This window comes from Sus scrofa, chromosome 18 (genome assembly GCF_054392235.1).
Source record: "Sus scrofa isolate SSC_HxYL_T2T_F1_AM1 chromosome 18, Sscrofa_HxYL_maternal_Yorkshire_Landrace_v2.0, whole genome shotgun sequence".
Lineage (NCBI taxonomy): Eukaryota > Metazoa > Chordata > Mammalia > Artiodactyla > Suidae > Sus > Sus scrofa.
Genome location: NC_139400.1, coordinates 45,478,674 through 45,493,433, shown reverse-complemented (window position 1 = coordinate 45,493,433; position 14,760 = coordinate 45,478,674). Strand labels below are relative to the sequence as shown.

Below are 14,760 nucleotides of genomic sequence, written 5' to 3'. Positions count from 1 at the left end.
TTAAAAGGGTTCTGATTTTTAGTGAAAAAACAAAGAAATTCTAAGTAGGCAAAATCAAAATATTCAACCAAACACTTATTGAATGAATACTACATTGTGAAAGAAACAAAAAGAGAAAAAAATTCTGCTTTCAAAAAGCATACAGTCTACTCAAAGAGAAAGCCATAGGTAACATCATGATAAAAAAAAGTATAAATGCTGTTACGGCGTTATAAAACAAACCCTGTCAGAACAAAAAATTTTGAAAAAAAGGGATGACATTCCAACAAAGTCAAAATATTTTGGAGTTCCCGTCGTGGTGCAGCAGAAACAAATCTGACTAGGAACCATGAGGTTTCGGGTTTGATCCCTGGCCTCGTTCAGTGCGTTAAGGATCCAGCGTTGCTGTGAGCTGTGGTGTAGGTCACAGACGCAGCTCAGATTCCACATTGCTGTGGCTGTGGTGGAGACTGGTGGCTACAGCTCCGATTAGACCTCTAGCCTGGGAACCTCCATATGCCGCAGGTGTGGCCCTAAGAAGACAAAAAAAGACAAAAAAATTAAAAAAAAATATTTTGACAGAATGGTTAAATTTAGAAAATAAAATAAGTAGACAAAAAGACAGGTACCTGTCTTTGTTTAAGAAATGCTAAGAAGTCCAGTGTGGTTTTAATACAGGATGAAGAGAATCACAGAGGATTATGTATATGATGGTAACAATTTTTACTTTATTTATTAGGTATTAAAGAGTAATTACAGACTTCTGAGCTAGGAGAGTTAAATGGTAGGCAGGTGATATAGCCAGATCTATAATTTAGGTAAAAAGATGACAACAGAGTCCAGGAAGATATGGAAGCAGGAGATTGAAATATAGGTACTATTAAATTGAGGCTCCTATAACAATCCAAGTAAGAAGAAAGTTGGCCAGAAATTCCAAGTAAAATTTAGCAATTAAGTCAGACAGGGAACATTCTAAATAGAATATAGAAAATTCAAGAAAGTATTTACTTTTAATTTAGTAGTTTAAAGAAGTACAACCAGTTTAAATTATTCCTGAGTAAACCATAACTTTACATACAAAATAACTACAATGTACAACATATTTTATAATGACAAGTTTTTACAGTATTTTAAATATTAGCAAAGTGCAACTTAAAAACATCACATCAATTTTACCAATTATATGCATATAATTTATGCAAGTTTTAAGGTTTTTTTTCCCCCATCACATCCAATAAGGATACCTCTAATCAATTTATTGCTAGCTGATAATATTCATATAATACCAATTAATTTTATTAGCATTAAAAACCTAACTTAATTATGGTCCCAAATAATCACCATCAATTTACAAAACAATCAGTATACTATCTGCTGTGCAGTCAACTAGTATTTATTGAGCACCTCCTATTTTCCAGCACCAAAACCACATTTATTACGTCACAGAATTCACAAAAACCATCCTTCAAGATAGGTAAGAGTATTTTTTTATATAACGGATGAGAAAACCAAGAATCTGACATGAATTTGCTCAACATCATAAAGAGTAACATATTATATTAACTGCCAATTTTATGGGATCATGTATTTTTCATATTTGTGTTGTTATGATGACCTCTCGGCTTTTACATTTCTTTTTATTTCTACCACCATTATTTCTCTTTCCCACGTGTCTCCCTAAGGTCATCACAAATCTCTAATTTCTTACTTTTAATATAATTACATATAAGTGGGAAGGCATAGTAAACTATTTATCATTCTGGAATTTTAAAATGACACAAGTACACATTTAAAAAAATTAAATATATTAAACAGATACAAACTCAATTTCTAAAATATTACATACTTTAAAATTTAACCTAATTGAAACTTTTGGTTTATAAATATATCTTAAATACAGGCTGTTGAGAAGCTTAAATGGCTATGTATTATGATGGTCAGCCATAAGGTTCATATTCTTTCCAGTTTAAAGTACCTCTCCTAAGGACTGCCCTAATGGTTGATTCCTCATTTTAGTTCAATTGGAATGTAATTATAAAAGGAGTATTTTCCTTTATAATGCAAAAAACTATAGCCCAAAGGCCAAGCAATACTGATTTAATAAATACTGAGAAGAATCCAACAGTTAATAATATCAGATTCTAGACAGCATTCAGTCTTAAGGATAAGATTATCATATATAAATAATCTATTAAAAGTGTCTTAGCAGAAAGGAAAGAAACTATAAAGAAACATTATGTTACAGATCTAGTTAAGTGCCTTCATTTTACAGATTAGAGACTAAATCACAAACCAGGTAGAACCATGAATGATTCCTAAGCCTGCCTTCTATTCTGGGCTCTTATTTACCATATCTATGTTCACTCATTTAAAATATAAAGTAAAATAATATTTTCAAATTCTTTATTCACTGTATTTTTATTTTAAATTTGGACAATTAACAAGTCATGAAACTTTTTCTATCCAACAACTCTCTAGTTTTTCTCAAAGGAGCATTACAAGAATATTAGAGCACTTGCTTGGCTTCATTAAAATAAAGAAATTTATACAGGAAAAAACTTACACACAATCTGATCTGGCCAACAAAAAGCTTACATAAAAGTCACAACTTTAAAACCTCTTATATCATCGTAACTTCATTTGTTGTGAAATGGTTTCCTATAATCTTGACATTTTCTTCAGATAGCCAGTTTTCCTGTTTTAGCTGCCTTATAAGAGCTTCCAAAGACTTCAATCTTCCTAGAGTTTGTTGTTCTTGTAACTCAAGGTGAGTTATCTTTGAATGAAGTTTAGAGACCTTCTGCCAAAGGTGTTCCTTACTTACATCTTGTCTGCAGTAAGAATGCTCAATTTGTAAAACTTCTGTCTCATAGTCTGCATCCTTATATGAATCTTCAATGTCTATGTCTTCTTCCATTTCCATGGTTTCTTTGGGGGTGGGCATAAAAGAGTTAACTGTAGGTTTGGAATTTTCTGCAGGTATCAAAATAGCAATAACAGATTCTTTATTTGTATTTAATTCTTCAACTGTTTGAGTAATTGTGCTGAAAAAGAATGGGTTTTCCTGTGCTGGATTAATTTCCAAAGAATTATTTGTAAAGTTTGGGTTAGTAAGATGATTGGTAGTTATTTCAAGCACTTCCTGGGTTTCCAAAGATTTTGTGATACCTTCTGAATTTGAAGTTGTCAAAGTGATAGTTGTGGAATTTAGATCCTCAAAAGATGTGTGAAACTCATGTATACCTATGTCTTGGTTAACTGGTGTTTCTAAGGTAGATTCTAGTTTTCTGGTATCTTGTTTAACTAGATTAAGAGTTAATACATTATTCTGTACACTTTCTGCTTTTAGATCTGGTGGCTTTACAAAGGCAGATAAATCAAGCAATTGTGCATGTTCAGGGAGGACATTTGAGTTAACTGTATTCTTCTTTGGCTCATTTGATGCAAATGATTCCTCTGACTTCGATTTTAGGCATACTTCTTTCTCATCTTCTGATTTTTTCTTCTGAGATTTTTTTTTGGAAGGGTCTTTCTCCTATAAAATAATATTTTCAAATTCTAAAAAAGATGTTCTTTCTAGACTGATTCTCTTATTAGTTAGTGCTGACTATTTCATTACAACTTCAAGCAGTATACTGGCCAGGCAAATTTATTCAGTTAAAAAAATGTTTTAGCAGTATAACAGCACAAAATATACTTGAAGGCATTTTTAAAAAAATATTAAGCATGGGAGTTCCCAACGTGGTGCAGCGGAAACGAATCCAACTAGGAAACATGAGGTTGCGGCTTTGATCCCTGGTCTCACTCATCTGGTTAAGGATCAGGTATTGCTGTGGCTGTGGCATAGGCCAGCAGCTGTAGCTCCAATTGGACCCCTAGCCTGGGAACCTCCATATGCCGTGGGTGCGGCCCTAAAAAATTATACATACATCAAGCTTAATCATTATATGATGGAAAAAGCTCACATCATTCACCAGACCAGTAAAAAAAACTTAGATAATTAATTTACATTAATAACTTGATAATTTACATGTTATCTTCTGCTCCTAAGCTATGCCTCAGAACAGTTTAAATTTTTCAAAATTTATCATACTTTCAGTAAAAGCATCAGTTTTCCTTTTTCTCAAGTATGTTTTCCCAGCAGTTATTTTTCTCTTTCATGCCCTCTACCTAATTATATGCCACCCTGAAATCTGCTACCATGTTTAGCACTATTCCCTTCTCCCCTACTTCCTGCCTCCAATACCTGATTGTCTTCAGGCAAAGAAAATATTGTTGGAATTGCAGTTTGTTTCAAATAGCGAATACCCCATCTGATGTCAAGAGAGTCAGGAGTAAAATGATCACTACACAGGAACTGGTATTTACTGGGAACCCATGAATCTCGTTTCATATTCTTTAACCATTTTTCAAGTCTTTCTTTGTCATGTAGAGGAAACCTGAAATTAAAAAAAGGAAAACTTTGCTATATTTTAACAATCTTGCCAGAATCCAGGACTGCACACACAGGTAACCTTATAGGTCAAGTGCCACAAAAGCAAGACAACCATCTCCACCATACAAAAGCATCTTCATGACAAAATTACTACCATATCATTTCTGCAGCAAAGAGGACTAAGCTATGAGATGTGTAGCCAAAACATTTGTCTGAGAGGAGTGACATGTAAAACATAACTCAAGAGTCCCTTCAAGCAAAATAAATGTGTTACTAAAGAGGATAAACTATCTTATAAAAATTAATATATTTTCTATGGATTATGTTTCTTTTTTTCGGTCATGTAGTTTGCCTAGAAATGGTAAAGAGTTTTGTAACTAAAAAGTCTTATTCAAATATATTCCACAGTAATAAAGTCAAACAGTTTCTTATCTATAATTCTAGGAAATATTAAACTCTAGGCTCTTATTTATATTAATATTTTTAAAGTAAGGAGATGTGAACTCAAACAAATGGTTTATCTGACATAAAAATGAATACTAAATCTTGTAAAACTACATATATGCCATTCTTTTTACTAGAATCAGCCTCAAATCTACCCATTTGTAATTCAGTCCAATATTTCTCAACATCTCTAGCCAGTGCACTGGGAACTCTTAAAATTTAAGTATTCAAGTTCTGAAAGAGAAACTGACGCAAGACCTAAATATATTAAAAAGGACAGACTCATATTTTACAATATGAAACAAACAGAAAAGATAGAGAATGGCAAGACAGCTCTTTATAAGTTTTGTTTCTGTACTAACCTGGATTTTTAGAGTTGCCTCTACATAGCGCACCATGTCTTATGGGTAAAACTGGACCAATGGAGGAATTTCACGGAAAACTTTTTTCTACCAGTCTGAATATGTTTGGCCTATTCTGTATTAAACAACAGTGGCCTATACTTCCTCTGATGATTTTTAAAAGAACACAGTCCAAGACACATACTACATAGTTTCTTATTTTTTAAAAAATAGTAAAACATAAGGTTCTTATACAAAAAGCAGCTGTTATACATTCCCTCAATCTCAACGTTTTATGCTTTGTAGTAGCATGATTTTTTAAAATAAATATTGGTAACTTTTTAACATGCTAGAGGAAGTTTGGCTACTTTATAGAAAATACTTTTTAAACCTGATATCCTTCCATGGTAAACGCAGATAAACTGCCTTTCGAAGTTCTTAACACAGATACAATATTCATACACGGTTTGAAAGAAAAAAAATTTTTTAAGGTTTACTCATTTATTTATTTATTTATTTGTCTTTTCTAGGGCCACACCTGCAGCATGTGGAGGTTCCCAGGCTAGGGGTCTAATCAGAGCTGTAGCTGCCAGCTTATGCCAGAGCCAGAGCAATTTGGGGTCTGAATCCGAGCCACGTCTGTGACCTACACCATAGCTCATGGCAATGCCGGATCCTTAACCCACTGAGCAAGGCCAGGGATCGAACCAGCAACCTCATGGTTCCTAGTCGGATTCATTAACTACCGAGCCATGACAGGAACTCCTGAAAAAAAAATTTTTTTGGCTTTTTGCCATTTCTTGGGCCGCTCCTGCAGCATTTGGAGGTTCCCAGGCTAGAGGTCGATCGGATCAGAGCTGTAGCCGCCAGCCTGAGCCAGAGCCACAGCAACTCAGGATCCCTGCCACACCTGCAGCCTACACCACAGCTCACGGCAATGCCGGATCCTTAACCCACTGAGCAAAACCAGGGATCGAACCAGCAACCTCATGGTTCCTAGTCGGATTCATTAACTACTGCACACGACAGGGAACTCCCTGAAAAACTTTTAGTGATGACCTAGGGTATAAGTATAATGGCATGATGAAAAAAAGCATTTAATGACAAAAAGAATCTTCTTTTCAGAGGGCTTGAATTCTGCTAGCCAAAGATAAGTTCATGCCTTTTCTGTTACATCTAAAATGAGAATATGTCTTTTATAATGTTTTTAATGTAATTTCATGTAAAAGGATGTGGTTTATATATTATTTCTATTGTAGCATTATGCAAGTTATCAAACAACTTAAAAAACACACTTTGTGAATGTCTTTATTGGTAATTGGATTGCAATGTTTTCTCAACAGCTATCTCTAAGAAATTTTCTAGAATATGTTTCTGGAACAACTTAGTATCTTTACATTGGTTCAGTCTGTTTGACTAGTAATTTTGTCTCACTGTCTTATTAACTTCTCCTCAAACTGGTCACTATATGTATACATACATTCAGTGAATTCCCAAATTAGTATAAATTTATTTTGCAACTTGTTATAGTGTTAGTATGAGAAAATTCAATTCTTCAAGTTTGGTGCTATTAGGGGAATAAAAGTAATTCATTTTATGGATTACACATGAAATTTTAAAAACACATTAGAAAATTCAACTTTCAGTAAATTCACATTTTTAGAAGAAAAATTTTTATAATTGACTTCCTCTGGCATTTTATTTTCCCCTCCTTAAAAAAAAGTAACTACACAGTCCGCAAAGATTAAAGACTTTTTAGTTTGACGTTATGACAAAATAAACCTGAAAAATATGAGATTATATCAAGCTCAACATGATCCTTTGCTACAAACCTTCTCAGAGCCAGAGCCACTAACATACTAGCATATATTTCTCCCCAAAAAATATCTTTGCAATTTGTGGAAGGGCTTCAAGAAATATAATCCTGGAAATACAGCCAAATAGTGTGCATTATTTGGAGTTATCAGGTTTTTTTTTATTAGTTAAGATAATGGAAAGCAGCTGAATCATGAGCAGAGAGCTTCAGCTCTAAAGTCAAATAAGTTTGATAAAATAGCGAGTGCAAAATCAGAGACAGTTAAAAACAACCAAGTCACAGCTAAATTATTAAGTACAAGAAATAAAGGAAATAAAATATTCTAAGGATGCTGATTTTCACATACATTATATTCTAAGTGCTGTTTTACCTCTTTACACACTAAGTGTGAATTAGGTTCTATTAATGTCTCCACTTTACAAATGGGAGGTCTTGGGTAGCACAGGTTAAATAATTTGCAGGTCATTCAGCTACAAAGTAGTGGAGCCAGGGGATTTGAACCAAAGTCTGGCTTTGGAGCCTGGACTCTTACTTATTACACCATACTGCTGCCCTCTTCTTATAAATAAACAAAAATGAGTACTTCTGGGGTTCCACAAAAATATTTCATGGCTCTAGAATTTGGAATACAGGTACCCACTTTTCCAAAGTTGGCTTTCTGCCAGTTCAGTTTTTAGGAAAGACCTAACAGGTACTAATGCCTGAACAAGATTTTCACTTTTACGAGAAAAACGCAACTGCTTTCTTGCTTAGAAAAGGTTTCACAGGAACGCTCTACGCTGGGATAGCAGGTGAAACCTATCAGCCCTTACTTGTCCTGCTCCCTGTACGAATGAGTATCTAGAGCCCAGAACAGGGGCTTAGGATATACCTGGCTCTGCCACAAAACTTTCAAGGTCAGTTATCCAACCTTTCTGAAAGGCCTCAGTTTCCTCAGGAGAAAATAGAATTAAGTAACATCAATGCGACCTAACTTACTGCAGGTGGAAGTTAAATAACTTTGAGGGCACTTTCCCACTTGGCACGGTGGACGCACCTGGTGGTCAAGGGCCTTTAATGAAATGAGGTCAGGTGAGCTAGGGAAACGTTCTGAAAACCACAGAGCATCGCGCAAACTTTACTGCTTCAAGCGCCCTATTAACACCCGCAACAAGCCCCAACGCCTCGCCGCCCGCCCAGCGTCCTATCCAGAAATGTCAGAACACGTCTAGGAAAAGTTTACGCGAGCCTTCGCGCCCTCCTCCCCCGCACCGCCCGACCACCCCCGGAGAGCTGAGGCAGACTTCACAGAGCTGAGGAAGACTTTGTAGAGCTGACAGGAGATACGCCAAGCCCAAACGCCCCAGAACTGCGGCCCAAAGGCGAGATAACGCTTCCGCGTTAGATCAACTCACGGGTAAAAACTCAGCTTCCGGTCTGTATTGTTTCTTCCCCGGCGATTCTTACAGCAAATCGCTGCGCAATAACGCGGCATCGCGACAGAAAGCCGGGCCTCCTGAGGTGTGGGCAGGCGGGCCTTCCTCACCGAGGCGGGGCCGCAGGATACGGCTGCCCGAGCCACTGCGCCTGCGCCAGGCTGGGCGGAGCGGAAAGACGCGGCAACCCTCTCCTTACTTCCGCTTCTGCGGGCTTCAGTCCTACCCTTTCGGGGGTTGGGGCCGGAAGTGACGCATGGGCTGAGCAGCAACAACAGTTTTCCACGTGCGCGTAGCGCTCCAGGGTCAGGTGGGTGGGCCAGAACCAATAGGGAAGCGTTTCGTGTAGGTCTTCTCCTGAGGTGGAGGCGCCGGCCGCTCCTCCCGCCAGTAGGGAGCGGGCGGAGAAGGGACGCGGCTGTAGCTGTGTGAGGCCGGTGTACAGGCGGCCTTGGGCACGGGCCTGCTCCCAGAGCGGCGGCGGCCGGGGTGAGGGGCCCAGCCGGGCAGCTGTGTGAAGTCTGTGGTCAGCGTCGCCGGAGCCTACGCTCTGTGGAAGAGCAGCAGCGGCAGCCAGAGGGTGCGAATGAGGGACGAGGCCGGGGTCTCGGGGAGGGAGGTTTAGGCCTCTTTGACCGTCACGGTCGCCGCTCGGGCTTCGGGCCGCCTAGTGTTCTTGAGGAAGAGAATAGGAGAAAGGACATGACCGAAGCACGGGGTAGTGTGTTTTGTCATAGTGTGGTGCCGCTGGCGTCGGGCACCCCTCACGGCCGGACCCCGGGCGGCGAACAACTGTTGGCGCCTGGACGGACGGGGCGAGTATCGGTCGGCTTTGGCTTCAGGCTGATGGTCCAGGCCAACCAGCCACCGGCTCTGGGGAGTGAGTCCCAGGCTACTGTCCGCCAGGTCCTTCTTGGGAATGAGAGGTCAGAAGAACGCAAAAGTCGGTCTCCTGGGAGAGTATCGGATATTCAAGTTGAAACTGGAATAACGTTTATTAAGAGTAAGGTGCTTCCCTGTCAGTTTTAGACCCGCCCTTTGACTAGGGAACAGCCAAAGTACACGCTTGGTTTGGCGTTCTTTAAACCAGGAGTTTGTACTTGTACTTGATTCTTGCTACTCGTGACTGTGAGTAACTCTGAAAAGCAGTATTCCGTCTGCTAATTAGGCTCCGAACCGGCCACAGGAGAGGAAGGCAGGCAGTTTCCACAAACCGGAGTGTCTTTCATCAGCTTTGTTTTGTCATCCTAGGTTGTTAAGGACTCCTGTGGTACAGCGTTCAAAAACCAGGATCACATCTTTTTGAATCCCGAGTCATTAAATCTCTATTATGAAGAATTCTAAGTTGAATTCTAGGTTGAAACTTTTTAAAAAATTAGATAAATATTTTAATGACTCCTGAAAAGTTTGAAAATAAGCGTTTATCTTATCGAAAGTTCAGACTCTGAAAGTCCATTTTTTTCTGGCAGCCGTTGCAGAAATCTTAAGTTGTATTAATTGAGTTTTTAACAAAACTTAGTTATCCGTGCTTTTTTGTTAAAATGGTTGGGATCTTACAGATTAAGAAAAGATTACATTCTCTTGTATTGCATTGTCAATATTATTGTGATACTGAGATTCTCTATGCAATCCTTGGCTTACCTTGCTGAAATGAAAACTGAAGTTTCTTAGAGGAAGATTACTACTGATTTAGACATACTGGGCTATTTGGTAATATACTTTTCTTCTGCGAAGTCTTTTTTATCTTTAAACTCTTTTAGAATATGAATCGCGCTCCTTTCAAAAATTGTTTGTATTTTCCACTCTTGATTAAGCTTGCATATGATGAGTCTTTGGTAGTAACTGATAATAAAAATTAGTTATTGAATATGTTTGTATCTACTATGTGTATGGCTACGGTATTAGTGGAAAGGTAAAGCCAAAAAAGATTTTTCTCAGTGTGGTTGAATCACATTTGCCCTCAAGAAGATTACAGTCTATGGTAGAATAGCCTGTGTAAATGAAATAACGTAGAAACAAGTACAATATATACTACATATGCTTAACATTTTCATGCTTTAGTAGTATACTTTGAATCCTACAAGTTCATTGGGTTTCTTTTAGAAAAAAATCTTAATGATAAATTGTTTTTACAGTTTAAAAAGATAAAATTTTTTTTCTTTTCTTTTTTAGGATATTAGAAATGGCTACTCCCCAGTCAGTTTTCATCTTTGCCATCTGCATTTTAATGATAACTGAATTGATTTTGGCCTCAAAAAGTTACTATGATATCTTAGGTGTTCCAAAGTCAGCATCAGAGCGCCAAATCAAAAAAGCCTTTCACAAGTTGGCCATGAAGTACCATCCTGACAAAAATAAGAGCCCTGATGCTGAAGCAAAATTCAGAGAGATTGCAGAAGGTACGTAAATGACCATCTCCAGGGTATCATGTGTATTAACTAGTAAAGGAGGATGATAGCTAAGAAGTATTTACGTATTTGAAGGTTTTGTGGAGCTGGGAGAAAAGAGTGGGATCTACACTTAAAATATAGTGAAATTCTCAAGACTGTTTACTTAGAATGGACACTGTGATCCTGGATGTGTGGAAGTATATATTTTTATTGGCACTCAGATCTAAAAAAATTGAAACTGTACTACATTCTTTTATTTATAAAATCACTTATTGTTTCCACATCAAGAGGATTTTACAAAGTGCAGAGATTAAGTATAAAACTATTAAGTGTAAAAAATTAAATAGACTCTAAAATGACTTGGGGGGTTTTTTGTTTTTCATTTTTCTTCCTTGCTTGGTCTACATCTCAAAGACAAAGTCACCTTTGTCTTTAAAGGAAATGTATGAAACAAATTTTGACTCAAGACCCATTCTAGGGAGTTCCCATCCTGGTGCAGCAGAAACTAATCCGACTAGGAACTATGAGGTTGCTGGTTCGATCCCTGGCCTTGCTCAGTGGGTTAAGGATCCAGCGTTGCTGTGAGCTGCGGTGTAGATCACAGACGTGGCTTGGATCTTGCATTGCTGTGGCTTTGGTGTAGGCTGGCAGCTGTAGCTGCAATTTGACCCCCAGCCTGGGAATTTCCATATGCTGTGTGCAGCCCTAAAAAAGACTCGTTCTAAAACAGATTGCATCTTCTGAGCATTCAGTAATTAATGGTGGTTGTTGGTAACTGAGTAGGGAGTTGGAGTTAAACATTTACTTCAGCTAGTAAGGAAGTGAAAAATCTAAATTCTTAAAATTTGCTCATTAAAAATTTTAATACAAGTATTGGTTTTACACAAATAATATGAGAATAACTCTGTAATTGTTGCCCATCTATTTATTTGTAGTAGTGATAGCATTTATTAAAAAATATTTATTGGCTGTCTCCTAGAGGCAGGCATTGTGCTAACTGCTGATAGTAGTAACAAGGCAAAGTCTGCCTTTTGTGACTTTTATTTTTTCTTATGTGCTTGTAGCGTTTGGTTTTAATTTTGATGTGAAATCCTTTCATAAAATAGATAAATTTAAGAGGTTTGAATATATGTAATATTGATTAACTTCAGTTACTAAACTATTTTTATTTCTTTCAGCATATGAAACACTCTCAGATGCTAATAGGCGAAAAGAGTATGATACGCTTGGACACAGTGCTTTTACTAATGGTAAAGGACAAAAAGCTAGTGGAAGCCCTTTTGAGCAGTCATTTAACTTCAATTTTGATGACTTATTTAAAGACTTTGGGTTTTTTGGTCAAAACCAAAACACTCGATCCAAGAAGCATTTTGAAAATCACTTCCAGACACGCCAGGATGGTTCCAGTAGACAAAGGCACCACTTCCAGGAGTTTTCTTTTGGAGGTGGGTTGTTCGATGACATGTTTGAAGATATGGAAAAAATGTTTTCTTTTACGGGTTTTGACACCACCACCAGTCGGCACACAGTACAGACTGAAAATAGATTCCATGGATCTAGCAAGCACTGTAGGACTGTCACTCAACGAAGAGGAAATATGGTTACTACATACACTGACTGTTCAGGACAATAATTCATTCTTTTTCTGTTCTCATTAAACACAACTAGTTGACTCTTCTTCAATATCTTTGATTCAAAAGAATTTTCTGTGAACTGTTTTGACAAGTGCATGATTTCACTTAACTTGATATAGCTATTAAACATATTTAAATTGTTTTTAACAAATTCAGCATCATTCAATTACTAGAGAAATAGCTAATTATTACTTTCCCTGATTAGGAAGACTTCTTTAAAAAGAGAGATTATAATACTGCCTGGTCTTTTTTCTCTACCTGCCCTTGGGCTTATTAACATGGCCAGTTTTATTACCAAGAAACGAGTGAGTTTGCCTGATAAATATTTAAAGGTTAAACTTGAAAAGTTATTGTAAATTTAAATTGTGTGAATTTGAGTGGTTTTGGAGTGAAACCTTTGCTAATTTAAAATTGCATGCTCTGTAGCATCTCTGACTTGGGTTGCTAAATGTATGTGAAACCGTATAATTGAGTTGTTCAGCAAAGGATAGCAGTATCTTTGTTAATTTCCATTGAAAACTTCAGAAAGATGTGGTTTAGTATTTACCACAGAAGCATGCAGAAGAATTAGAGGTAAAGGAAATGATTGTATTGCTCATAGCCATTTAGGCTAAAAGAAAGTTGAAAGCTTATGAAATAATTGCCAAGAGATTGTTGTGTGTTTGGTCCCTGGCTAATGATTTTATAGTGTTGAAATCATAGCTACTTGACACATCTTTCTTAGTTTTTGGAGCTCTAGGTCTTCATATGGATTTATGTATTTGTGTGTGTGTGTGGTTTCTCTTCCTTACACTCATCTTTAGAGATTGACTAATACCTCATTCTGTTTATAAAAACAGCCAGTAATTTCTGTGCAACCTTATTATGTGCAATATTTTTAAATCCTAAGAAATGTGTGCTTTTGTTTTCAGATAGACTTAACTTCTTTAGTTCTGCACTTTTCCATGTTATACTCCATATGAGTATTAATCCTATGGATACATATTAAAACTAGTAAATATCTCATACAATTTTGTGAGTGAGAGAAATATAGTATTTACAATATGATGTTCTTTGTTGTCATTTTATTGTTAAAAGTTTAGCCATTCTGGATGTATGGAGGGTGTATAAGCATTTGGGCTGCTTATACTGATCATAGATCACAAGTTACTTTTGACTAACCTGAAAACCCTGAAATGACCTTGTTTGCCACTTGGTAATTTTTCTTGCTTTCTCATTGTCCTTCATCCTTTCATCACAAGTTTTGGTAGCTTAAAGATTTGATTTTGGTGTATTTGCTTGCTAGACCAAGTATTCTTGCCATTGGTTCTTTTCTCTTTCGGCCTCTTTGGGAAAAAGCAAACTTTACATGAAGCTATATTTGTTAGTAATCATCTTTAATTTAAATCTGTGAAGAAAATGAGTTTGTTCTATTATATTTATGTATCTTAATTGCTTCCTGGAAGTTATATCTTTTATTTTTGTTTGATAATAAGAAAAAAGCCATACCTTGAGTTTTGGTCTGAGAATTATCTATGGCCTATTAAACAGAACAAATGAAGCCAAAAAAAAAAAAAAAAAAAGTACCATTTTCCTATCACAATTAACTTTAAGGATTATAGGATTATTTTAATATTGTTAACATCTCTTTTTCTTCGGGGCTGATTATCTTTCTTGTTTTTCCTGTTTTAAACATTTATTTGAATCTTCTCTCTTTCTCCCTCTCCTTCTCTCTTCCTCTTTTTAACCTCTGCTTTGGCTCTTTGGCATGCTTTTTGCGAGGAAAACTGTACCATGAATTATGCACACTTAGGGTACAATTAAATATCAAGAAAGATAGGTAATCTATAGGTGTGTGTGTGAGTAGATAGCTATATAAGTAGCTGGAAATTAGACTAGTAATCAACACAAAAGTGGGTTAAGAATCCGACATTGCCACTGCTGTGGTGTGGGTTTAATCCCTCACCAGGGAACTTCTATATGCCGCAGGTGTGGCCAAAAAAAAAAAAAAAAAAAAAAAGGTTTCCTGAAAATACCATTATTTTGGAGTTCCTGCTGTGGTGCAGTGGAATCGGTGGGGTCTCTGCATGCCAGGTAGCAGATTCAAGCAGGTTCCATCCATGGCCCAGCACAGTGGTTTAAAGGATCCTGTGTTGCTACAGCTGTGGTGCAGGTCAAAATTGCGGCTCTGATCTGATCCCTGACACAGGAACACCATATGCCGAAGGGTGGCCAAAAAAGAAAAAGTTTCTTTAATAAAAGTTTTTTCTGTATAATTGGATGGGTTAAATGTACAAGGAGAATGGTAAGCTTCTGTAGTTATGAAA

The 14,760-nt window shown here is 37.0% G+C and overlaps 2 protein-coding genes across 11 annotated transcripts in view; one reads left to right on the top strand and one right to left on the bottom strand.

The window, feature by feature from the left end:
• Positions 1 to 687: 687 nt before the first annotated feature.
• Positions 688 to 8,559, bottom strand: THAP5 (THAP domain containing 5). The gene is made up of 3 exons (XM_003134778.5): positions 8,410 to 8,559; positions 4,226 to 4,418; positions 688 to 3,514 (listed from the first exon to the last, which is right to left on the bottom strand). The coding sequence occupies exons 1-3, from the start codon at positions 8,487 to 8,489 to the stop codon at positions 2,600 to 2,602; spliced, it is 1,188 nt and encodes a 395-aa protein (XP_003134826.3). The 5' UTR covers positions 8,490 to 8,559; the 3' UTR covers positions 688 to 2,599.
• Positions 8,560 to 8,819: 260 nt separating this feature from the next.
• The window catches only part of DNAJB9 (DnaJ heat shock protein family (Hsp40) member B9), a 748,064-nt gene continuing 742,123 nt past the window's right edge, over positions 8,820 to 14,760 (top strand). For 7 of the 10 annotated variants that reach the window (XM_085005841.1, XM_085005840.1, XM_085005838.1 and 4 more), the window contains exons 1-3: positions 8,820 to 9,010; positions 10,603 to 10,829; positions 11,999 to 12,265. In XM_085005841.1, the coding sequence (XP_084861967.1) occupies positions 10,613 to 10,829; positions 11,999 to 12,265 (484 nt within the window). In that variant the 5' untranslated portion in view covers positions 8,820 to 9,010; positions 10,603 to 10,612. Of the gene's footprint in view, positions 9,434 to 10,602; positions 10,830 to 11,998; positions 13,502 to 14,760 lie in introns of those variants that run through there. The other 3 variants (XM_085005842.1, XM_003134777.5, XM_005673245.4) reach the window with 3 other exon arrangements.

Bases quoted from the DNA above. Each gene is read 5' to 3' on its own strand.
- THAP5 (XM_003134778.5), bottom strand. From the start codon at position 8,489: ATGCCGCGTTATTGCGCAGCGATTTGCTGTAAGAATCGCCGGGGAAGA. The intron at 4,419-8,409 runs GTGAGTTGATCT...TTTTAATTTCAG, and splicing joins CGGAAGCTGAGTTTTTACCC to GTTTCCTCTACATGACAAAG. The intron at 3,515-4,225 runs GTATTGGAGGCA...ATTATTTTATAG, and splicing joins CTTTGCCTGAAGACAATCAG to GAGAAAGACCCTTCCAAAAA.